At 38.8% G+C, this 26,896-nt stretch overlaps 1 protein-coding gene across 2 annotated transcripts in view; it reads left to right on the top strand.

The window, feature by feature from the left end:
* Positions 1-26,896, top strand: part of LOC104347414 (V-type proton ATPase subunit S1-like) — a 55,447-nt gene that overhangs the window by 7,033 nt on the left and 21,518 nt on the right. Inside the window, exons 4-6 of one of the 2 annotated variants that reach the window (XM_086473377.1) lie at positions 6,844-7,037; positions 8,119-8,162; positions 12,756-12,841. In XM_086473377.1, coding sequence (XP_086329503.1) covers positions 6,844-7,037; positions 8,119-8,162; positions 12,756-12,841 — 324 coding nt within the window. Of the gene's footprint in view, positions 1-6,843; positions 7,038-8,118; positions 8,163-12,755; positions 12,846-26,896 lie in introns of both variants that reach the window. The other variant, XM_086473375.1, reaches the window with a different exon arrangement.

The raw sequence follows: 26,896 nt of genomic DNA, 5'->3' as shown, positions 1-26,896 counted from the left end.
AAAAAAAAAAGCTGTAAGAAAGATACAAATAGACAATAATTGGGAAAAATAAACTGAATTGCAGCAGTTTTCCTGTTTAAATTATTTGTCGAGATTATTCCAGTTTAAGCAGATAGGTTAAAGGAAATCAACTGAGTTTGCAGAAGTGTGTTTTGTAGCTATTTTATTTGTGAAGAGCAAGTTTTCAGAATTCATCATAACTGACAAAATTATTCCTAAACATGTTTCAATTTTGTATTGTAAAAAAAAAATGAAGCCACAGGAAGCAAAGAAGTTAGAGGAATCCATTATTTATTCCTTATTTTCAGAATTGAACACCCATTTTATTTTCATAGAAATTGGAGCTCATGCAGGGAGTTAACTGTTTTATATTTTAATGTAGTTAATATATGACTAGATACTGGATTGCTTTAATCTTCACAAAAAAAAAGTCATGCTACTTCAGGAATCTGAAACAAACGCCAGGCATAGAATCTGAGACAGATTCCTACTGAGCCACTCAGGAACTTCAACTTCTGTCCTCACTGAGGAAGTTGACGGTCGTTGTGTCCGGCATCTATGCTTGAACTTACATGACAGTTTATTGAACTGTAATTAGACAAAGGACATGTTCACACATGGGAGTCATAAAGGCATTCCTGCAGGGAGTTCAGGATGAACAGAGTTGTTGGTAATATAACTGGTATCAGAGCACACGAGGAAGTGTAAATTCCCAAGCACCACACAGCAAGCTGTATGTGTTATTAAATACATAAATATTCTCATATTACCTGTCTCTACATCTATACTGTCTAAGAACCTCATGTCTTCCTTCTATCACTGATACTAGAGATTTTAATCTCTATGCCATATAACAGCATTTTAACACTGATGCTGGAACAAAAACAGCTAGAGTATGTACGCGGGTTTTCTGACGAATGAACGGGAGTAATATTCATTTGTAGCGTAAGGATCAGAGGTTCTGTCCACAGGTAGATGTACTGGTGATTCTCTGGTATGCTTTAACTTCTCTGGATTTAAAAACTATGCAAGGCTGTGTCGGGGGCAAATTTTGTTGCTGCTTGACTGAAAACTGGTTTGATTTCAGAAGCTGTGTGAAACGTATGAGCAAGCTCCTAATGAGCTTGGTGGTCTCATTTAAGTAGGCTCTGGATGTTTAAGAGGAGGGATATTAAAGTATTTAAAACTTTCTTCTTTTGCCTTGTAATCAGGACTCCATCAGCACTGTAAATAGAGCTTACAGCCAAAGGCTAGAGATGAGTCCAGAGACTTATGGGTTTAGAAATTGGGTGGTATACTGAGTGGGTTGAGGACCTACTGAGTGCTAGTGAGGAGATCCTCAGCTAAACAAAGGATCGTGTTCAAGTAAATCTTTGGTCTGTATCTGGCAGAGCAAAGATCTAAACACAGGTTTTCAACAAACTAAATGTCAGTAACAATTTGTTTGCTTTCTGACCTTGCCTCTGTTCCCTTTCTGTCTTGGAGCTAAGAAAGTTTTCCTCATTACAGCTTCTTTAAAACTGGAAAGTTTCTTTTGACACATTGCTCACCTTAACCTCAGCACTTCCTAGATTTGTTCTGTTGGACTTGGCAATCTTAATACTTTCGAGCACAGTTTTGTGAGGGTGAGGTCCCATATCTTGAGTGAGAGAAAATGTGATGTATAAATTAAATATTTCTTTTTCACCCTGGTGCTCATATGGAGAATTTTGTCAATATGTAATTGCATAGACTTGTAGCTTTTAGGGAAAGAAAGGAACTTTATAATCATCCAGTTCCATCTTGGATGTAACAGAGGCTACAAAAATCTGCTCAGTTGCTATCACGTCAGTTGCACTCCGCTTGAGCTACTCTGGGAAAGAAATCAGTTCTTAATCATGCTGTGAAAGACTCTGTCATAATATTCACAGAACACAGGACAAAGTGAAGGCCAGGTCTGAATTCTCACTGGGGAAATTAGAATCTTTGATGTTGCATAACCACAGATTTGTATACCTTCACACTCTATATTATACGAGTGATTCATTAAGCTAAAATAGATGTTCCATGTCACTCAAGTATCCTCCTTTTGAACTTCAGAAATGCAAATTTATTCACAAACCTAAACTGGAGACCTCATTTAGAATGTATATGTGCATGTAGCAGCATGTGTACTACAAGAAGGAAGTGTTATTTGTAAAAGAGTTATAGGCTTGTAAACCACAGAGGCATTTGCAGATACAGATTTATTCAGCTACATTAGCAGCTGTTTTGAGCTTTTGGGATCGATGGATTTGTGTGCAACAAAACAATTCTACTTCCAGTTAATATGAAAGGAATCTTATAGGTAGATCATTTATCTTGAATATTCAAAGAACTTGTAAATTAAATAATAAAATACAAAGATTAGCACTTGGGGAACCTTTTTATCAAGCGGTCACCTACCCTACAAACTGTTTTTCTTTAATATTAGCTTTGGCTTTCCCCAAACAATGCTCAGCTCCTTAGAACTGCAGTGTATAATAACACACTCCAATTAGCAGCTAGCTGTGCAGCTGCATAATTATTACGGTAAGTCCTTGCCATTTGTGGTTCTATATCTCCATCGTATCCTCACTCGGTCATAGACTGAGGAGTACTATTTAGTCACATGTGATACAGAGGTCCTACTATAGTTTTGGTTGTCATTATTTCCTTTCTCTTTACCTGTTTTTTTGGGGTTTTTTTTTGTTTTTTTTTTTACAAGAAGGCAGGCAGAACTGCGTAATAAGATATAAGTTCATCATAGATTTATTCAGTGACATGGCAATGTTTTGTTCTCTAGCCTTTTCCAAAAAAACTACTAATATTTGATTTTTCAATTCTGATCACTACCAGCCACTGAATTGCCATTGTTAAAAGCTGTCATGCCTCTTAAGGTTTCCTTACTGAAGGATAACACTCAGTTCTGAGTCTATTATCTATTGTAGTGTGCATAAAATTAGTGGGTTTTTTCTCACCCTGTGCTCTGATAAATCAATTTATATTGAATCTCATCAGTTACTTAGTTGCCTGAGAAGTTGTGCCAGAAGTTGCTTCTCCAATTCATCAGTCAGCCTTTGTCTTTACTATCTTGAATAATTCAGCCTAATCAGCAGTTTCCATTAGCTCAATATTTATGCCTTTTTACCAGATCATTTATGAACATATGGAACAGAACAGTCCTTAGAGCAGTAACATATACTATTTTCTTGCCTGCTATTTCTTTACCTACTTTTTACCTATCCTTTACCTACCTCCACGTGAAGACTTCCTCTCTCATACTAAAGCAGCTTAATTTCTTTAGGAGTCGTTGCTTCAAGACTCTGCCAAATGCCTTTTGTGGATCCAAGTACGCTGTATGAGCTAGAGCTCCCTGGTGTATGTTCGATTGGCTCCTCCAGAGATTTTCAGCAGAATTCTGAGGCACGACTTTTTTGCAAAAGCCATGTCAGCTTTTTCCCAGTATAATCCTTCCTTGTTTTCATAGCCTGTATTTTATTTTTTGGAATCATTCCTCCCATTCTGGGACTTCAGGTTTGCTTCTCTATAGTTCCTCAGATCTGTCTGTAACCCTTGAAAAAAAATCTGGTGACATGTTTCCCACCGTACGGTACAGTGGTATGGAGGTTTGTTCAACAATACTTTCTGTAGCTGCAACATATTTTATCAGCTAAAGTACATCAGATCAATTTTAATTCAAATCATAATATATAGCTTTATGCATAAATTTGGAGAACACAGGTATAGTGTAAAAGTCTGTAAGATTAATAATAATCTGAAAGTTAAAATGCAACAATGATAATTTTCTTTGCAGTTATGACTGTGTGTTAGAAACAGATGTGCTTTCAAATCTATTTGAATAGATTTTTCTTTTTTATAGGTAATCCATTGACCAATGCTGTAGAAAAGAAATACTATACTTTAGTATTTTAGATTATGTACTCAAAGGTAAAAGAAGATTTAAAAGATCCCTTTTACATGGAGGAGCCTGCCTACTCAGGTGTAGGTTCCCAGATGTTTCCAGAGCCAACACAGGAGCCTTTTTATCTAATATTTTTATTACAGGACTGTCTATCAGCTTTGATGCCAAACACAAACTAGTTCAGAACAATGAGTACACCTACATGATCTTTTAGAGGTGGATGCATGAGTCTTTAACAAAGATTTTAACAAGACAATTTTAATTATAGACCTAAATTTACTTCATTCCAGCTTCAAATTGCTTAGGTGTAATATCAGTCCAGTTACTGTATCACTGAAACCAGAGCTGGGCAAGTAAGTCCAAGCACAGCTTTATCATAGTGCAGCTACTTGGTTTCAAGGTGACTAGAAATGTGGACAGAGTAATTCCAAACCTACCTTCAAAATAACCTGAACAGCGATACATGTAATCCAAAAGTGAAGTTTCTTGTAATATTTCACTCAGGAAAGGTGCTTCAGGGGACACTAAAGAAGGTAAGTGTACTCATCATCAGAGTGAGCTGCCCATAGACAGGTTATAGATTCCGGCATGTAATGTAGGCTCTTCTGCTATCAGTCCAACAGCTCAATAGGAGGTTTTCTTCCCTTTCCCTTTCCCTTTCCCTTTCCCTTTCCCTTTCCCTTTCCCTTTCCCTTTCCCTTTCCCTTTCCCTTTCCCTTTCCCTTTCCCTTTCCCTTTCCCTTTCCCTTTCCCTTTCCCTTTCCCTTTCCCTTTCCCTTTCCCTTTCCCTTTCCCTTTCCCTTTCCCTTTCCCTTCCCCTTCCCCTTCCCCTTCCCCTTCCCCTTCCCCTTCCCCTTCCCCTTCCCCTTCCCCTTCCCCTTCCCCTTCCCCTTCCCCTTCCCCTTCCCCTTCCCCTTCCCCTTCCCCTTCCCCTTCCCCTTCCCCTTCCCCTTCCCCTTCCCCTTCCCTTTCCCCTTCCCCTTCCCCTTCCCCTTCCCTAGCTTCTGTGTGGTTGTACCTCTTTGTTTAGTCCTTTAGCAGAATGCAAAACCAGGAGTTTCTCAGTAGTCCTCTTCATTCTCTGCCCTCTTTTGGACTTCTCATGTTTGGATTACGCATGGTAGTTGAAATCCTAAAATGTGTAAAGCAACATATGGTATTGTAAAGACAAGTGTGCAGTGGCCAAATGTCAAGACAGACAAATAAGAGGCGTGGGATCAGAACGGCTATCTGAGGCTAATGAGATATCCAGCTGTGTCTGCCCTTCAGATGAAAAACAGTTGAATACCAGTGGCTGGAAGCTGAGACAGATGGCAGTGCAGGATTGGTTAGGAGCAGAGGCACAATTCAGATATTACTCAGTAATGATGCATTTTATCTCTTATTCTACAATAAATAAGTAATCTGCTTAATATATATCCTTGGAAGAAGTGGCTGCTGCCATTCTGGCTGCTGCTAGGGGGCAAGGGATTAAAATATTGAAAATAAAATAAAATAATTGACTGTTGCTTAGAATTTTAGCTCTAAATTCATATACACAAACAAGCCAAAATGAGATGTATCATCCTTTCCTTCCAGGCAGTGCTAAAAATGCTACTCAAAGACCTGTGAACCAGATCAGTGCTTGCTGCTCTATTTTAATTTCTGCAGTTATTTTTCTGTCAGTCTGGCAACTCAGACAATACTGCATAATCCTCCCATATGAGCATCTATGGAAATGTGAAAATAACTAGCCTTTGCCTAGGAAGGAAAACGTGAGCAATTAGAAAGAACCAGAGCAGGTCAGAAAAGTGGTAGGCAGTCAGAGAACAGACAAAAAGGAAAAAGAGTAGGAGGACAAAAGTGTTAGCAACACCATGACATTTGCATTAGTTGGAGGGGGAGAGACAGTCTATAACAACTTGAATATCTGAATGTTGGATCAAGTGACAGACGCAGTCTAGACTTAAATGCAGAAAATGGGAAGTTAACAAATTGTGAACTAGGACTCAATGAAAAAAAATCTTCTAATATTCACATTCAGTTTCGGGTGCATTAATTTTGATCATTCTGAAGTCTCCATCCTGCATTTTCTTTCCTTGAATATTTCAAGTTAATTTTATTATTAAGAAAAGTCTTTGGAAAGATGTTTTTTGACTATGCAGGTTTCTAATTTATAGAATGAGAATGTTTTTTAATTCATTCGACTCAAGCATTTTCATCAGAAACTCAGTTATGAGAATTATAAATAAAGTGATGTATACCCTGATGCTTGATTATCTGAACCAGTTCAGCCTGAGCTTTACAATTTGTATTTTGAGTAGAAAGACAGAAAGTACATGACATGAAGTTTGTTTGTGTGTGTCTGGAGGCTTTGTAGATCCTGAAACATGTAGCTTGCTTTAATTAATATTTACAAATTAGACACTTGTCTGTACCTTGTGCTGTACCCCCAGGATGTACACAAAGGAAGGGTATTTATTACGAAAAGTACGACTGTACTGAACAGAGCTGCTGGGACTTGAGATGTCTGACCTTGATCCTTCTCACCTCTGAGGGCATTTAGTTAAGATGTTATCTGATGAGCTTCACTTCTGGCAACGTTCGTAACCTGTCTCTCCAACACATTCTTAGCTTGAGAATACTACATCATCTGTCTCTCCTCTTCTACCACATGTGTGGAAAGGACAGTAAGAATCTGATGTCATTCAGTGCCTTAAGCGTGCCCCAAGAAGATGCAATAAAGGAATAAGAGCAATGCAACTGTCCCTTCACTGCCCCTTTCCAGGAGCAGCCTGCAGCCAGCATCAGGCTGGTGAAAACTCACATAGTGTTTATCATGGCAGTTCCTCACGTTGAATATTGAATTAAGGATCCATAAAAAAAAAGGTTTGTGTTTAATTATCAAGGAAGTAAATGAACTGTTCATAAATTTATTACAGGAAATTCTTCAGTCTTCTCCTTCATCTTTAGTTTTGCCAGCTGTTGACTGTGAAGCTACCAGGTATCTTCTGAGCTTTCTTCAGGAGTCAGGAGATTGGAAGTTAACAAACATAACTAATCTTGATGTCTCTCAGCTGGAAGTGAATACATCTGAACCAAACTTACTGGTGGTTCAGCTACACCCACTTGTCAGGTAGGAGCTTGTCACAAACAAAACTGACCCCTATGTGTGCATGATTTTTAAAGCTATTGAAAATGTCACCTGAATGTCTCAGAAAGTGTCTCAGAAAATATTCAGGAAATTTAAAAAACAAAGTGGAAGCTTACAGGGTTAGCAAAGTTATTTTTCTTGCAAGGGTGAATTCAGTGTTTTTCAAAGTCCCCTGATAAGCTTACCAGGTGTAATAAATGAATTATGTTGAGCAAGTCAGTCAGGCATTCCTATTTTGTCTGCCTCATTATATAAGAACAAAGGGACAACTAATAAAACTAAATGGTAACACACTTTTAGCAGAAAGGCTGAATTATTTTGTGCAACACATGATTAACCTGCAGAATTAATTGCTAGAAGGCATTCCAGGGGTCAAAATAACTGGCAGGATAAATAAGCAAGCAAATAAACAGAGACAAACATGAAGTTAATATGAATAGAGAGACTGGTTTTCATCACGCTAGAAGAGGAGGGCTATAATTCTTCATGTTTCCAGGCTTGTGACAACTGTGATCTAACAGAGTTAGAGAGAGATTGTTCCTTCAGGTGAATGTATATTTAGAAAATACAAGGCATGGGTGTATCGAGTCCCCCTGCTCAGCTTCTCCTGCTCTTTATTCTTCCTCGCCTGTTACTTGGGCATTTGTGTATGTCACTATATGGTGCATGTACCAGTGGGTCCTAAGGAGATGCAATTATAGTTATCACAGCTCTACACAAATAAAGAAGTGGTATCTGTTTTAAGGAGCTCAGGTACAAATGTTAGACAAGGGGCCAACACCAAATGAAAAGAAAACTGCGCAGAGGTTGGTCAAAAGAACATCAGCTGTCTGGCTTCTCTGCAGCTAAGGAAGTTTGAGGGGTTGGAAGAATCAGCTGGAGATTTGATCCTTGTACTATTAATGGCTTTGCAGAAGAAAAGGGTCATAAAGAGGAGAGAATGATGGAGGAAACTGATGCTGACAGTAATCCTTTTACTAGTCATTTTCTTTGTACATTTCTGGTTCACATTGTTCTTGCCTAGAAAATATTTTAAATTATTTTTCTCCCTCTCTTTTTGTAGTCGTTTAAATGAGATTTCCACCCTGGAAGCAATTGCTGAAAATGGTAAGCAGTATGACCAAGATATAACTAACATTTCATCATTTAAGTCTGTGTTTTCATTTGAGCAGACTGTATTCTCTAGTTCCTGGGTTTTGCTGTAACACTACTATTTAAAGGTTTTCTTTTCCCCCATCTACGTATTCATAAGCAGTCAATTATCATAGTGTTGAAGTGCTGAGTGTCTGATTCAAAATCCACTGAAATGGATACAGCTCTGTGACCTGAAATGTAATGATAATTCACCTCTCCTTCAGACATGGGCCTTTTCTTATGCTCTGAGATCTTTCCAGTTCAGAGTACAAACCCTGCATCTCTGTGCAGCTCGGACTGCCTCCTTGGATCTCACCTTGCACACCGGCAGCAGGAGGTGTCAGGCTCATCTGGCAGTTTGAAAGTCTTAGATTTTAGAGTCTTTTATTTGGTTTGCAGATACTGAAGACTACTTGTTGAAGTTGAATCTCTCCATCTAACACTAATAAAATTTTCTTGCCTAGCATCTGGCTGAAGAGGAGGTGCCATACATCCAAAAGGCACTGAGAGGCAGGGCTTTCGCTTACTACTTTAAATTAGAGATCGAGTTATAAAGTCTGAAAATCGCTGTAGTGGTAGTTTCAGGGACATACAGTGTAGTGTAGCATAGGCTGGCTCACGTTAGCAAAACTTTAGGCCTCGGGCTAAGAATGAACCACTGTCCCCGCAAGCAGTGTAGTGGGGCGTTATTGCAACAGTGTCTTTAGTGCCTATGACTGTTTCTGCCCAGAGCTGGGGGGTGTAAAATCAGAAGCAGATTTGAAAATCAGGGGAAAATACCTTAGTACTGAAACCAGTGCTGTGCCATTTTCTCTCTGTTTTTGCACTACTCCAAAATGAGTGTGCTTTTTATACTCAAATAAGCAGTTGGATTTCCATGTCTGAATTGCAGAAGAGTTGTTTAGTTACCTTTTTTTGTGCCCAGGGCATATTAGGCAGGAAAAGCCTTGGCTTAATGTTAGCCTTGGCTAAACATTACCTTTTTCTTTATGGGACATTTCTTTCATCAGCTGCACAAACTCAAGAATAACCTTCCCAAACTCTGTCTCAGGCCACTTTGTTCTGGAACAGCAAAGTTAACAGGGGACCCGTAGGATGATGGAGAAACAGGCTATACCAACTTTCTGGTTATTGTCAACTAGCTCTTATCAGGAAAAAGGTGTGTGGATCAGGGAAGATGTTCCACTTTATATGGCAAAGCACAAAATCTGTGCTTGGTATTCTGTGTCTCAGCTGTGCTCTAGAAACCTGGGAGTGTAGGCTGCATCCTCACCTTCTGGTTTATTTGCCAAAGCAGCCACTCAATGCATTGCTGAATAAAAACTGGAAATAACATCAGCAGGAAGTTTTAATTCAAATGAAAGTTACTGAGTGACAGTTCCTTAAAATTATCCCACTGAAGGTCTATGCATCAGATGGGAGAGAGTTGGAAGGGAGTCATTCCAAAAGTAGTAAAACATCCCAAACAGTCTTCCAAGTCATGCAGTCTGGAATCCAGCAGGTCTAGGTGTCTAGGTACTGTTTGCAGCATAACTGCAGTCATTTGCTAAATATTTCTGTCCAGAGACCCTTCAAGGTCAGAACTGCTTGCGAGGTCATGAGTTATTGGTGTTTGTTATGGAGGTGCTGCTGCTAGATCCTACCTGGATAAGCAATAAAAAATACCATTTGTCACATACCTGCGATGTGACAAGAGAATTGTTAACCCGTAAATATTGCTTGTACATTTTTTTCTTTGCAGTATCAACAGTAAACCCACAGAAAAACACTGCAGACCTGTAGTAGGCTGCCTAGAAGTTCAAAAGACTACGTTTGTTGCGGTAGCTTCTTTCCTTTCCACTGTAGAGGGTTTTAAAATCTGATGTAATAAGATGTCAGAGAAATCTCTCCTGATGTTTTACTCACTGCAGAGGGGAAGCTCTGTTAAGACAGAACAAATGGGCTCAGATTCTGCTCAAGGGAAATGTGCTGTTCTGAAATATCTAGAAGCTGCAGCAAGCAGAGTTTTTTAGCACGTTATTAAAATGAGGCTTATTACAAAATCTAAGCTGGAATTCAGAATCCAAATCTGCTCAAGTTTTAAGGGATTTAGATTTACTGTTTTCTTTACGCTTCTTTTCAGTATTTCTTCTTTTTTTCTTTCACATGAGGTAGAGTTTGTTACTATTACTCAGTTTTTGCCACGTTTCCTAAATGTCTCTGTGCTCAGGAGAAGGTTGCATTCTGTCATGTCAGTCTTACCTGCTGGATCCAGCATACCTCCAAATCGGTGGCAAAGCTGCCTGTGACTCCATCTGCGTAAGATGAGGCTCTTTAATTGCTATTGCATGTATTCCTTTTTCCACTCGATTCTCAGTGCATTCCTCTTTCTGCTCTTTCTTTTGTCTCACATTTCCCCCCTTCTCATCTTGCTCTTTTTCTTCTCTCTTGTTCGTAGTTTATACTGTTCCTTTCTTTTCACTTCTCTCCTTCCAGAACATTTCTTCTCAGTTAATGTCTTCTATCCCTTCCATCCACGTGCAAAGTCACACAAAGAAATTAAGATAGATTAGAAATTAATAATAGCCCTAATCCTGCACTCCCTGATGAAATTCAAGGGGTGTGTATTCAATGAGTTAAAAATATTTAATCCTTCCACCAGGGCATAGATGCAGACAGTTAGGCTAATTGGAAGGTGTTATCCTGGATGAACTGTTTTACATTCATAGATCTATGTAGTGTTTCCTTGATCCACGCTATCTAAATCAAAAAAAAACCCACTTCAGTAGAACCACTCTAAAATCACTCTAACATCAATATCACCATCACGAGATGCCGCTTGTTCTGTTAAAGGGTGAGCCTGGGATGACTAATGTTCCCATGTAGGTACGTAATTTAGGTGCTTTAAAATACGGTGGACAATCTGGGCCCTTTTCCTTAGAGAGTTTGCAAATACTCATAAATAAGGTAGAGTTTTGATCACAGGCAAAAAAAGATCTATTATCAACTCTGTTGTCATAAGGGTGTTCACAGCAGCTTCTCTGAATAAAGGAATTGCCTCTAGAATCTTCCCAAAGGCAAGAGTTATAGATGTTACTGGTAACTATAGTTACATGTAGCTCCTTACTGAAGTGAAATGCAAATAACATGTTATTTCAGAAAGCAATCAGTTGCTTTAACAAAAGAAAAAACCCAAAGAAAATCTATGCATTTTTCTATGTATTATTTTTTCTTCCATGGATTTTAGCTGAGGCTGCTGAGAAGTTCCAGTGAGTTGTACTCTGTGAGTATGGAATATAAAATATACATTATATAATGCCTTGGCCCTCCACACCCAATATAATTACACTAGTGGTATGTAAGCAGTTTCTGAGTAAGTCCATTTCTTATAGTAGATCCTTTTAGCAATAATTTTTTGGAAGGAAAATTTACATAGCTATGATTCTTGACTGATAGGAGGAAATTAATTTGGATAAACTCTGCAGAATAAACCATGCTTACAGTTTTACAAAGCCTAACCATTTTACTTAGCCAGGAAACCACAATTACTGTAAACAGAAGAGGTTAAAAAGGATAATAATATAAGCTCCACTTCCAGTACATGAAACTGAAACACAATTTCTGTAAAGTATGGTCTCAAAATCTGAGAAGCCTGTATGTCCAGGCTATAAAACATACATTCACCAGATTAATAGATGGATGAGAAGTGGGAAGGCAGTGAAACAGTAAATGTGAGTCTGCTTGCTTATTTCTCTACCAGTCCCCAAATCAACACTAGTACTGGTTCTTGATTCACAACTATTACGCTTCCTACCATAAGCAGATGTTAATATTTCTGCACACAGCTTGAAAATATTGAACAGATATAAGTATTTGTCACAGCTGCCTGTGATTTTAGAACTCAACGAGGATCTTCTGTAGAGACGTCTTTAGACCTCTTTGAAAAGTCATCTCTTCCTTGCTTGACTTTTTCAGAAATATTCAACCATATTTCTCCTTTAACCTCCACTGTGGTCAACAAAATTTTCCATATCCTGTTGAAGATGCAGAATCAGGCTTTAAATCCACTGAAGCAAAACCGAATATTGCTGCCAATATCATGCCCCAAACTAAGCACTACTTTTTGGGTATTCTTTCTCAGTGATTGGTTGTGTGTACTTTGTAATTCACAGAATAATACTACTTGAGCTTTATTATTTATTTATTAACTAGCCACTTGACTAACAGTATATGCCTCCTGCTCTCATCTCTTCAGTGATTTCTTCTGCTCTTTCTTTTAATAGCCCAAAGTTCAACCTTTGAGATATTGTTTCTACAGTGTCTACTTTTCAGTTTCAAAACCACCTCTTTTTCTGAACTCTTGTAATGTATTTGTTTTGTATTGTCTCACTGGAATTGAGCATTTTTCGAGACACTGAACATGTCTTATCCCATTTGTACCTATTGACATAAATGGTACGAGCACCTAAATTGCTTAAACAAACTAAATAAGCTTAAACATCTAGCTCATTACTTCTCCAGCTACTGTAGGATTTTAGCTTTCTCAGCTTACTGACTTTGTTAAATTATACATATTTCTATTTATAGACAAACTAATTGGAAGACTGACCATGGATCTTCAGGAACAAGGGATTCATTTTTCAGTGATTTATACTGCAGTGAGACCTTCAAGGGTGAGTAATCTTCGGTGCCTAGAACTGTCAGATTTTTGGCATCTAACAACTTAATGTTTACAGAGGAATGCTGTAAATGATTTTCAAGATTACACAAGCAAGCAATCTGCATTATATGAGGCTTTGACTAGAAATGATTGCATGAATTTTCGTATGTGATAGCTATATCACATAACCATTGAAATTTTACTGTTCTAGGAGACCATAAATCTGCTGTTGTCTCTAGAACTTATTATTTTTAAGGACTGTAATTTTAGATTTTTTTTCCTTTTAACTCTAATGGTTTTATGGTAAGATCTGCTAGGAACCTTAATGAGCTTTCTAGTGTAGCTGGTCAGTAAAGACGGAGTGTTGTTAATTGACTGAAGGCTACTAATGTATCAATTTTAAAATTAACTTGTTTCATTCCTTTTGGTTAGTACTTGGTATTTACAACTGGATGGTAAAGTTTTCACCCTTGCTGATAGTTGGAGCATCATTTATAGATCACATCATATTATGGTAGAAGCAAGTAGCAATGCAGAATAGGTATGCAGAGTTATCTGTTTTGTATGATGTACAGGCTGTAATTAAGAAATATTCAAATTTTAATTTTAATGTGATTAAATGGGAGACAGTCTTGCCTTGAGAGGAACAATACAGTTCCCTAAGAAGAGATGTATAGCAGGGGTAGGCTGTATGCTAAAAATCAACTTGAAAGAAATGTATCTATCTGTTCCAGCAGTAACACATCTGAGCTCTTAGTGTGATGCTTAGTTTAATTTGAGTTTTAATTCAAAGAAAACATCATTTGAGAATACAGAAGATCTAATTTCCTTGGTTTAGACAACAGGAAAGCCAGTAGTGGGATTATCTAGATCTAGTGTGAGCACTGCAGACAGGATTTTGAGAAGCTAGAGGGGTTTAATATAGAATCGTAGAATCATAGAATCATAGAATCATAGAATGGTTTGGGTTGGAAAGGACCTCAAATATCATCTGGTTGCAACCCCACTGCCATGGCAGGGACACCTCCCACTAGACCAGGTTGCTCAAGGCTCCATCCAACCTGATCTTGAACACTTCCAGGGATGGAGCATCCACAACTTCCTTAGGCAACCTGTTCCAGTGTCTCACCACCCTCAGGGTGAAGAACTTCTTCCTTGTATCTAGTCTAAACCTGTCCTCTCCTGGCTTCCGGTCATTACCCCTTGTTCTATCACTGCAGGCCCTTGTGAAAAGTCCCTCCCCAGCCTTCTTGTAGGCCCCCTTCAGGTACTGGAAGGCCGCTAGAAGGTCTCCCCAGAGCCTTCTCTTTTCCAGACTGAACAAGCCCAACTCTCTCAGCCTATCCTCCTAGGAAATGTATTCCAACCCTCTGACCATCTTGGTAGCCCTCCTCTGGACTCGCTCCAGCAGCTCCATGTTTTTCTTGTTTTCAGGACTTCAGAGCTGGACACAGTATTCCAGGTGGGGTCTCACCAGAGCAGAGTAGAGGGTTACAATCACCTCCCTTGACCTGCTGGCCACACATCTTTTGATGCAGCCCAGGATACGGATGGCTTTCTGGGCTGCAAGCGCACACTGTTGGCTCATGTTCATCCTATCATCCCCCAGCATGCCCAAGTCCTTCTCCCCAGGGCTGATCTCAATCCACTCATTGCCCAGCCTGTTTCTGTGCTTGGGATTGCCTCGACCCAAGTGCAGGACCTTACACTTGGCCTTGTTAAACTTCATGAGGTTGGCCTGGGCCCAGGTCCCTCTGGATGGCATCCCTTCCCTCCAGCATGTCAACCTCACCACACAACTTGGTGTCGTCAGCAAACTTGCTGAGGGTGCACTTGATGCCACTGTCCATGTTGCTGACAAAGATGTTAAATAGCACCAGTCCCAGTACTGATCCCTGAAGTCCACTTGTCACTGGTCTCCACTCAGACATCGAGCTGTTGATCGCAACACTTTGGGTTCGACCATCCAGCTAATTTCTTATCCGCCAAGTGGTCCATCCGTCAAATCCATGTCTTTCCAATTTGGAGACCAGGATGTTGTGCAGGACAGTGTTGAAGCCTTTGCACAAGTCCAGGTAGATGACATCAGTTGTTCTTCCGTTGTCAGTTGATGCTGTTGCTCCATCATAAAAGGCCACCGGATACATCAGGCAGGATTTTCCCTTGGTGAAGCCATGTTGGTTGCCACCAATCACCTCCATATTTTCCATGTGCCATAGCAGAGTCTTCAGGAGGATCTGCTCCATGATCTTTCCAGGCACAGAGGTGAGACTGACTGGCCTGTAGTTGCCTGTGTCTTCCTTTTTTCTTTTTTTGAAAGTAGGGGTGATGTGTCCCCTTTTCCAGTCAGTGGCCACTTCACTAGGCTGCCATGACTTCTCAAATATGATGGAAAGTGGCCTAGCAGCTTGGTATGCAAGTTCTCTCAGGAGCCGTGGTGGACCTCATCCACATCCCATGGACTTGTGCACCTTCAGGTTCTTTAGATAGTCACGAACCTGCTCGTCACTTACAGTGGGTGGATCTTCCTTCTCCCAGTCCCTGTCTTCAGCTTCTGCAACTTGGACAGTGCAGCTAGAGCCCAAGAGGGAACACTGAAAAATTAACAACAGTTCTTACACAAGAACGAAACCTAGCACATCTGTTTTAAATGTGCATGGAGTGGAATCCCTTTAGTTTATCCAAAAAAAGAGTGAGAAGCAAATTGACTGCACTTCACAAATGTTTAAACCAGAAGTGGATGAGGCCCCCAAAGGTGTTCTGTGATTGATCAGAAATAATCTGGGTTTTTGCAGGGAGGTAGGATCTTGAACATCTGGCTATCCAACAAGATGATCAGAAGAGTCTGTTCAGACTTCAGGAAAAAGGCTAGTTCTACTTAAGAAAAACAAGAACTTTCTTCAATAACCCACCCTGTGAAATTCATTTCCAGACACTAGGTTTTGAAGACCAGACTTAGAATACAAAGACAGAGCTGCGTGAGGAAGCGAGTTCACAATGATATTCTCTGTGCTTTATGTTTTTGTAGTAAAGAAGAGGACATGAGTCAAGGACATTTGATCTGCCTTTTTCATGAGTTTTTTTTAAACAGAGACCCAAAATAAAAATAAAAATTATTTAGTTATTTTGGGTTTTTACTGTTTGAAATCAAAGGGACATAGGAATTCTTAGCTGAAAATTGCATTTAGACAATTGCAATAAAAAATATTTTTAAGTAATGACAGAATTGGTGCCAAGAGAAGGAACTTTTTGAGGAATTTTAAGTTTCTTGAATTTTAAATCTATGCATATTTCAATAGGCTTTCTAAATTAAAGTTACTTAGTTTGAGCAACTGGAACACTTTAAATAATTAAAGCAATGTATTTTAAGATGTTCTGCATTTTTTTAAAATAAGCAATTTAAACTTTTCTTAATTCTGTAAATTCAATGCCATATAAAACTGTTTGAAGCGTATTTTTCCCCCACAATAACTTCAAGTTATTTCAGTGCATTCAAGGTTATCAGCTTCTGTAGAGAGGTAGAAAAGGCAAAATGGAAAGTACCTTTGAGGGCTCATGGGTCTGCTCATTTGCATGTAACTTCGTAGTTTGTATTGCTTATCTTTGTGCCTGAACTATGGAAGATGTGAACTGTTTCATAACATTAAGCTAAAGGACAAACTCCCTTTGCTTAAGCTATAAAGACTGCATTCCATGATCTAGAAGTTACAGGTCACTCCCCAGTGATAACCAAGATATGAGAAGTAAAAGGCTTTGATCATACAGGACAAGAGTTTACATTACTTAGTACATTTGAAAATCAATAGCAATCATTCAGTATGAAAGATTTGCATTTACTAAGTTGTCTTTTTCTCATTGATGAAGGAAATGAGCTTTAAGCATGACACTTAAAAAAAAAAAAAACAAAAAACCAAAAACCAGAAAACAAAACCCCAAACAAAACAGCTCCTTCTAATCAGGGAAATTAATTTTATGCAGTGAAGCTCCCAAAACCTGGGGCTATGAGATACTTTTCTCCTGATAGCTCTACCTCCTTGCTGTTGGGCAGTTAATGGCTTCCTAGTATCATCTTGTTACATTTGCTCATTCTTCCATGGCCTCAAGCAGAGAAAAATAAATGTGAGAAATGCATATATTGGAAAAGATTCCAGACTGGCATTGGCTTCACAGAAAGTAAATTAATGAGACAGGAAGAAAATCCCTTATGACTGAGTCTCTTTTCTAATTTGATGAGAAAGAGCTGTTTAGTTTAGTCAGTGCAGCCACAGATCCCTTCGGACTATCATAGTTATCAGTTAATTACCCCAATGCATGATGGAGATTTATTCAGGCTGGTTCTTGTTCTGTTCCAGTTTCAGCATTTGAAGCTGAAAGACAGAATTAAGACCCTGACACAGAGACTTTTTCGTGACCTACATGAAATGGTTTCACTAACCAGTTGATGATTCCTTTGGATATCCCATCATGTCATAAAGGAGCTGCCTTCCTCCAACAAGGCAACTGCCATGTTCTGTGGCTCTTATTCTAAAATGCTTTGCCTTAGAAGTCTGTCTGAGTTGAGCTGACATTGAATGATTTGTACCACCTAATTCTGGGCAAGTGAAGTGTAAATGTCTACATCTGAAGTCATCAACCAGGGTTCTCTTTATAATCAGAGGCTTTTTAGGATATGATCCTTCCAACCTATTTTGTAGGGGACTGCTGCAGGATGAGATGAAACTCACACTTCAAAATCTCGTTTGTCTTACAACTATAAAGGCAGTCCTCATGCTTAGGTCAGATCTCAACATACACATTTATGTGTCAATCAAACAACTCTCACTCAACATTGCTCATTTTCTTTTTCCATTAAAAATGAGAAACTTATACCAAGAATCGAAGAGTCTCCTGCCAAGACCTTTCTTCCCTTTGAAACTGATTTGATACCTTATTTTTCTTCAGGAGAATCAAACCCCTCTGCAGTCCTTATTCCACTCTTGCATCAGGAATTCTCATGAATATATGAATTTTTGTGTTCTTGGGGACGATGATCAAAGTGACCCCTCTGCTTGTGCTTAGTTTTTTTGGCTTGTGGTTGTGATGCATGATTTTGCCTATGCTGTTGTAACTGGAGAGGTTAAAAAGGCTGCAGTGTCTGAAAGATAGATATGCTTCAAATCATAAATTTCATCATGTTTCCCGTCCTTCAGATCGTCATGGTGTCCATGTCACATTTTTGAAAGTTTCCTTCTGAAACTTCTGCAAGACAGTTTTATAGTTCTATCTTCCTGGTTCAATTGAATGCTGAGGAACCACATATTGCCAAAAGGAGATTTATGGCTACTTCCCAGCCGATACTCATTTTGCTGACCCCACTATTTACAGGTGCATTTTGAAGTGCTGTTTAAAACTTCTCTATTGCCTCTGCATTTTCAGAGAGTTTCAGCTACTGTGGGCTTTTGACTTCTTCATTTTACAAGCTGTCTGCTTTAGTTGGCATTTAAGTGTGTTGAGTCTTTGGTCCCACTCAGAGTCAAGCAATATGAGTTATAGGAACTTTATTGATCCGTAAGTAACGTGGGCAACTGCAGCACAAGTGATTGCATTTGACTCTTGAAAAGCATATCTTGAAAGCATCCTCAGGTACCATTGGCGTCTACCCGAGCCGAAAAGAGTATGACAAGGTTTTATTTTCTTTGACAAGTGCTTGTGGTTGCATTTTCTTTGTTTCTGCCTTATACCTAATGCATTTTTAAAAATGCTTTACATTTTGCAGTGTTGCATCTTCCACTTATATCCAGCTCCTCTCTTTTTTGTTGACTATTCAATTCATCGCTCTGAGGAAACTAAACTCTGTGACAGCCGCCCCACTGACTTCACAGCTTCTGATTAATTAAATGCTTTTAACCATTTAATATACTGAAACATTATATAACAGGAGCTTTCCCACGAACCAAATGTTAGAAAAATGCTTATAAGGCCATTTGCTAAACCTGGGGATGCAGGGTGGATGTCTTCATGCAGCCTTGAATACCGGTTTTGCCTTATTCATTTACTCTTGTATTTTTTACATTTGAAGGTGCAATTATAGCTTGACATAGTATAATAAAGGAACAGTGTTTCCAACCTAAAAGAACAAACCACAGGGATTCCTCATCCTTTAGTCCTCTCCTCTCTCCACTTAAAAAATTCCATTATAATAAAAAATAAACTTTAACTTGTAGATGAAGAATATGCACTTAATTATTTCCTAGCTAACTCAGTTTTTGCCTTTTTTTTTTTTTTTTTTTGTCCCCCACTTAATAGAGGTAGAGTCTTTTTAAATAGTTACAAAAGAACTGCTTAAGGCTGGTTGAAGCCAGTTAGGTGTCACTCTAGAGGAAAAAAAACTAACAAACATTTAGCCAAATTAGCTTGGAAATTGACTGCTAAGAATATAAGAAATGCTTGCTAGTAATTCTGTACAATTCATTCCATGTGTTAGTGGGGAATTCAGGAAAATAACTGAAAAATAGTGCTTTACCTTTAACCCTAGACTTTGCACTAGGGCATTAAGATTCACTTACTTTAAACATTTTTGTAATTTTATCTTTAATTTTAAATTTATGTTTTTATGTATATGCTTTATGTTTTTATATAGATATGCTTACTGACTTCACTGGGAAATGAAGGGCAACATGGAACTAAACTGTCATTCTTATGGGATCAGAACAAATTTTTTCATTTTCAGTTGCTAACTAACTTTTTAAGGCACAGATGAAACCTACACAGGTGCTATTTATACACCAATCAGAAAGTTGTAAGGGCATTTAAAACTATGGACCAGGGAAATTGAGGTGGGGGGTGGGATGGTGAAGAAGGATACAGGTGAGGGTGAATATGTCTTAGGGAAAAAACGGAAATTGGTAAAATGGAGGTATAAAAATTGCAAAGAATATTTTTAAAAATATATAGGCAGAGTTCATAAACATGATAATTCAGATCAAATTTAAAGTATAAGGCTAAAATAGGGTGGAATAAACAAAATGTGTAACTGTAAACAAGCATATTGATATGGCATGTTGGTAGGCATGTTATATTCTAGGAACTGTAGAGTCCTATTCTAGGAATACAGTTTTTAAAGACTGAGGCCAAACAGCACCTAGGTGTTATGACTTTAACCTAAGGATTGAATCCTAAACCTGAAATGATCCATTATTCTATGATTTGGTGGATTGCCTGGTAAGCTGCACTAATTGTGTTGACTGACTCTGTTTGTAGATAGAATGCAAACTGTTTAAACACAAACATATTAAAATCCCCAACTACATGTCAAAAAAACATTTTTGAAAGACAAAGAGGATCTCAGGAAAAATGAGTGACAACACAAAGCCAAATGAGCCTATGTGTTGACAATCTCTGTGGTGGAACACAGAGAAGTTCTTGCTTCAGTAGTCGTCAAGACTCGAAAACTTTTGCTGTTACTGAGGTGGTAGTGGAACAGATTTCAGAATAAATCAATAAAATGAATAGTATCATATCACCAATGTCAGATAATTTTCACCTAAGTTTTAAATAAAATAAGACTCTACAAGACTATGAACTGTCAAGATTTCTAATGTATAACTTATAATTTATAATTTATATAATATATGTATATATAAAAATTATAAATTAATTTGGCCTTAATCTTAGAGGAACAGGAAGTGGCAAATGTGACATGGAGTTTGAAAAGAGGCTCCATATCTCTGAACAAATACAACCAGGAAATATATCTTCTGTACTGACAAAATTGATTGAAACTAAAGTAATAAATATGTGGATATATGAAGAAAATACAATATGGATTCAGTGTTCCTTGAGAGGCATAAAATGCATAAGTAAAAGCGATCCTGTTGTACAATAAAAAGGTAAAAAAAGTGAAATTATTTTGGGGCATAAAAAAAAAAAGAAGGTAGATCGAAGGATCCGTGTTTACAGTGGAGAGTAACTACCAGTGGAGTTCCCTGGGGATGGATGTTGGTACTTGCGCTGTTCAATAGAGTTGTTGTTGGTATGGAAAGGGGGCTGAAATCTGAAGGTGCTGAAGTTTGCTGATGTACTGACAAGATGGAGAAACCACTCACAGCACTGTGTTCCTGGGTGATAAAATGACAGATGAAATCCAGTGTGAAGGAAAGTAACACACATAAAGAAAACCTTAAATATGTATATTGCACTGTGGTGAGTGGCTGTTATTTCTCAGAAAAGAGATTACAGTGTGAATGTGGGTAGATCGCTTGGAACATCCCAGCAGTCAGCAGTGGGATGAATAGCAAGCAGAGTGTTAGAAATCGTTTGGAAAAGAGGAGGGCAAAGCAGCAAGCGTCAATTAGTTCACTACGTCCTTGGTGAGTGCAAGTCAGCCAGTGGAACAGCGTGTGTGTTTCCGGCCACACCATCTCTGAAGGGATACAGTAGAACTACAAGATGAAAATATTTTAGCTAGGAAAGCTGGCCATTCAGGAGGGAAATAATAAATAAATGCACTTACAACATGAACAGGCTAAACAGGAAATAATTATTCACTGTCTTCTGGACAGTAGTCACAATTACCACCACTCACAGACCATCACACAGGAACTCGGGAGCACTAAATTCCTTTAAAGAAACAAAATAAATGGTTTTCAGATGATAAAAGTACATAGATTTCAGTGATTTGGTGAACTGATGAAAGAAAGGAAGGAAGGATGCAAGATAGATCCTATTACACGTGTTTATTTGAGTGCAACCTTTGGCTCAGCAGGTTTCTGACTCAAAGACTACAGAAATCAAGGAGGGTATCCTGGGACACATATTGTTTGAATTCACCCTTTTCTTGGTTTTAGCTGCCAGTAGCAGCTAAAACCTACTATCTGTAGCAGCTAAAACCTACTATCTGTAGCACTGGCAGTGAGCTAGGTGGACCTTTGGCCTCACACAGTTTAGCTGGTCTTGTGTCTTGGCAGTGGAAGGTTGGGATATTGACATAGCATTTCTCTGGAACAGGAATGTGAAAGGTAATATGTAACTCATTTAACTAGAGGCCATGAGCCAGAAGAGGCAGCCAACAGACTAAACATAACTCCACTAAAGGAAGCTCATGGACTTTCCTCCTCATGCTTGCCTATCAGACGGTTGTAAAATTGCCACTTTTGAAAAATGAAAATATTTGCCACATCAAAAAAATGACTGCTGCACATAAATGGTTGTTCTGCTGGCAACCAGGAAGTCCATAAAAAAGTGACCGCATCAGCTGGAAATCGGGTAGGCAGCACCCCAAATTTGGTGCAGTTTTCCCTACTTCTGGCGCAGTGAAATGGGTTGGATTCTCAAGATCCTTGTGATTAAGGATCTGCAAGCTGCCTCTGGAAACTCTGAATCCTTTCCCCATGCATTGCTACTGCTGAGCACAAAGACTCACATCTTCAGCATCTTCTCTAGACACCAAAGCCCATAGGCATGATCTTTTTCAGAAGTAAATATGCACTTTCATTTTGGGGAAGCAAAGTGTTAGAAATGGAAAATGATCGCATCTGCCCAGAGGATCACAGTTCCTCGGGCTGAAGAACCAGGAGCTCAATGCTGTGAGTTAGGTAGCTCCTGCCTGCGATCTGAGCAGCCTCATCCTAAACATATACTTGCAGTACTTCTTGTCTTCCTTCCCTATGCAGGAAATTATATGAATAAAGATGGTAAAAGAACAGCTGGTGCAACCATAGGGATGCCCCGTGCACTGGCAAAAGCATTTATATCCTGCACCATTTGATTTCTATGCCAGCCACCATTGTCTGTGCTAAAGGAATAGACGTCAGAGGAACAAAGACACATTTTGCCAACACATGACATAAAAATTTGCCAATAACTGGTAAAATGCAGACCCTGATCCTGGGAAGTGTGTGCAAACTGATGGCAGTATAACAAACCCCTAAGATTTAGTGCATCCAACCTGTAATAGAGTTAAGACTAGTTAGAAGAAACCTGTGTTACTTCATTTTAGTTTCAACTGGCATATCATATTCTATCTTTCTTTTCACTTTAGAAAATAATTCATTCACTTCATGTAGGGCCACAGAATGCTTCGATTTAGAAATTCAGTGTTTTGTGAGAGGTAGACATTTTGTTGCGCAGTTCTAGATCTGATATATTCATGCACGTAGTGGTTGTGTTTTTCTCTGCTTTCTGACTCTTACCCTGCCTGAGATCCCCTGAAGTATTAGACCGTGCAAAGCCATCAGCTAATGTTTTTCTGCCATTTGAAACAGAAAAGAGGGGCCATCATTATTCATATGTAGCCATTGTGCATGTGCAGCTGTTCAACTCATAAGTACAGCATACATGCCTCTAAAATTAGGACAGAGGATGATACTTTTTTGGTGTAATTTTCAAGCATGTTTATGACTTTAACAGAGAAATATATCCTTGCTTTAGTGGTGGATAGTTCTATTGAAATGTTCTCTCTGAAAGTTATTTTTATTAAATCCTACAGGCTTTTCTATAAAAATCTGTGAACCTGGAATTTCATGCAAGCCTCTATTCACAAAGTTTGCACATTAGAGCTTTAGCAGACAAAGCTAAGAACTAGGCCATGGTATTAATAAAATGTTTGCAAACTGTTATGGCAGTGCTTGTGTATTGAAATAGAGATCTTATTTCTTTCTGAGGACCGTATTACCCTGTCCCATGTAGCTGACAACTTTAAATTGGATTGGATTTCAGTCACTTAATAGATGGTATCTTTCTTTTTTGAAACTTGTCTAATTAGAAAATTGACTGATTACAGAAACTTCTAGTGCTAGTATCTTTTGAGGAAATAGCCCTGTACAGTCAGGCCCCTGTGCAGTCACCTGTGTGGCCACCAGCCAAACTACAGCACACCCAGAGGCAGCGGTGGGAGGGCTCTGGGACTTGCCACTGGACCCCTGGATTGTTAGCTGGGGATGCTGTAAGAGAAAAAGCAAATTTGCCCAGCATGAGGCTGACAAATATTTGTTTCTTTTGGGATACAACCTGGTATCTTAGCACTGAACAGAAACACATAGGCTTACCAGCTCACTCAACCTCGCGTGGGAATTTCTGTTATTGGGTTGTTGTATGACATATGTCTTTAGTGTCACTGGCAGACAAAAAGCAGGCAAGAAACTCATTCTTTTCCTGCCAAAATGCCACAGGCCTCTTATTTAATTTGTTAATGGAAGCATTTCTGTAAAAGCCATACATAAAGTGGTTCCTGACATCAAATTTGACATTATATGGCATATGTTGTTCTTGTTCTGTCCTTTTCATCTCACTAAAACCTCGATGTTTACAATTTTATTGAAACATTGCAGCTGTTCTTCTGTGATGTGATTTCTGTTCTAGCCCAAATGATTGAGTGACTTCACAGATAGATATTTAATGAATCATAAAAAGTATCATTCTACATTTTAGTGAACTGCAGTATGAAAGTTAAACCCCAAGTATTCTAACAGCTAGATGTCTCTGCCTTTGGGGCTTTCAGCCAAATCACTTGCAAAATCCTGGAACAGAATAAGGAGAGAACTTGCCTTACATTGAGCAGAACTACTGCAAGGTGACTGTTGTATCTCACTTTGCCTCCTCACTGTTGAAAACTCCTTCCTTCCTCCCCAATACAAGATTTCTTTATGACCCTAATGATATTCTTTTCTAGAGCTCCACAGTTTTTCTCAGGATCTGAACTACCAGCAGGAGCAACTGGCTGTGGTTGAACCAAATCCCCAGCCAGGCTTGCCATTACCTGGCATTGAAGCTTGGCTATGGTGTAGGAACAGCAACAGGCATCAAGCTGCTAAAACAATCTCATAGGAGTGCTGGAAGGAAGTTGGTCTTTATTTTCTAATACACCTCACCTTATAAAGTTCAGTTTTCCAAAGTTTAATATCAAACCATCATGACAAGGGTCAGTAACTACCAGCCACAGAGGTGGCAGTTACACCTAGCTGCTGGCAAAGCTTGTGTGCTTTGGTCTCATTTTGTTTTAGTTGATGGGCTAGAGGCTGGTAGGAGATAAAGGAAATTATGAAATTGAGATTGATGACATTGGCTGAGATGTGTTAACAGGAAGGGTTATCTAGGCTTTGGTGGAAATATGTCTATTTTGAAGCAAACTTGGAAGAGGAAAGTGTTTATCTAGAGAAAAGAAGGCATGGTAATCTCCTTCAAAAAGGCATGGATGTTATTTCTAAGATTAGCTTTATCTAAACTTTCTGAAGTGGGTTTCATTTATATATATATACCTTCTAGCTTACATACGCTACTGTCAGAAAAATTAAGTGGATACTGAGTGCAAGCAAGCAGAGTAGAAGGTAAGCACCTTTTTATTGGTTTTCTGGGGGAAAAAAAAAGTTTATTTTAAATTCCCTGTCAGAGAGATCCAGTTTTCTAGAATTATTGGCCTTTGCCTTTTGATACAGCAAAACTAGGAAGACAGAGCCAGGCTCCTCTCACAAGTTTCTCCAGTGCAAGTTCTGGCTTTCTCTCTTTTCTTCAAAAGAGTTGTCACACACAGATGGAGATGCTGAAAGCAAAGAATGGTGGTGTCACACTGAACACAGTATTTTTACAAGGAGAATCTGACCATCTGAAAAACACACTGGTATTTAGACTGTAATTTATTACAGACAGACTCGAGGAATTGTCAGAATGATGTATAATGTTTTAAAGTTAAAAATTAATTTCCTTGAAGTATCAATAAAAATTTGAAGTGTAGCATGTAATACTGTTGTCCTGTCCACACCACTTTCTTCAAGTTAGGAAAAAAATGAGACAGGATCCCCAGTTTTGCAGTTTAGTCCTCCAAAGTGCTGCAGGATCAAAACATTAAATGGAGGGAGGGAGACTTTTATGGGTCTTCAGGTTTTATATTTCCCTGTGAGTAGCCTACATCTGGGACAAACAGATGCCAGCAACTTTCCCAGCACTGTAACACATCTTGGCCCCTGTTTACATTTTTCAATTAGGTAACCCACCAGACCCCTATCTAAGCTCAGTCCAAACCACACTACATATCTGTTTCCTCTTATTGCAGCAGAGGCTCCTCATCCTTTTCCACATCCACCATAGCAACTTGGATTCCACATATGGACATTATAAAGTGGGGAAAACAACAAGCTGGTGTAAGCTATTCCCCTCAGCAGTCTAAAAATGGTGTAAAATCTGTAGCTTCTTTTATCTTTATAGCAGAATTGCCTGAAACAGGGCCCAAAACATACTGTTAAAACTGGGGAGGTTGACATCAGCAAATACTCTTGAATGATACATCTGGTAGAGTCCTTTCAGTATTAACTCTGTTTTAAAATGCAAGCTCTTAGTACAGTTTTTTAAAAAATCTTTTGTATATTAGATTGAAAAATCTGATTAACTAAAAGGATGTAAATGAGGTTTAACACTCTGGTAGATGACCAAGACATTGTTTTTGTTGGAATAATTATGTTTGGGTTATTTCTCGTAAGTGAAATTTAAGGTGGAAAATTAAGTGTAGCAGCTCCTTCCACTGCTACTCCAGCTTATACATATTCTGTTGTACTTCCTAAAATTAAGATCTTTTGATAGGCCAGATCCTACTCTTCCTTAAGTTAGCTGAAAAAGTTTGGTATAAAAATCTGTTAAAAGTTGGAGAGAGAGAACAACAGGAAATACCACTTTTTTCAGAAAATTGGGACTACTGTGGCATTTATGGATGTAGTTATATGTCCCATACATGCAAAAATTCCTTGCCTCATTTCAAGGTCTTTCAAGCAGAATGATTATCACAAGTGCTGCATCACAGCACCTTCCTCTGCTCTGGGTTCTGTCACTTGCATGGTCCCTGCTAACGCACTTATCTCTGCACTGTATTCAGTTGCACAAAATAGTCACATTTTCTGTAAATGACAGTGAAGAGATCTCTCATACAGCCCAGTGTTGCAAAAGGACAGGCCTGTGAAGAAACACATCTAGCCATAAACACATCAGATCAACTGCTGGACTTGATGATCTTAGAGGTCTATTCCAACCTAATGATTCTACGAATCTATATGAGCTGACAATGCAGATTGTGATTACACAGGCCACTGAACTGAACAGTATAATA

This window comes from Leptosomus discolor, chromosome 1 (genome assembly GCF_034619465.1).
Source record: "Leptosomus discolor isolate bLepDis1 chromosome 1, bLepDis1.hap2, whole genome shotgun sequence".
In the NCBI taxonomy this organism is placed as follows: Eukaryota; Metazoa; Chordata; class Aves; order Leptosomiformes; family Leptosomidae; genus Leptosomus; species Leptosomus discolor.
Note: the sequence above shows the minus strand (reverse complement) of the source record. Positions and strands in the feature narration are given on the sequence as shown.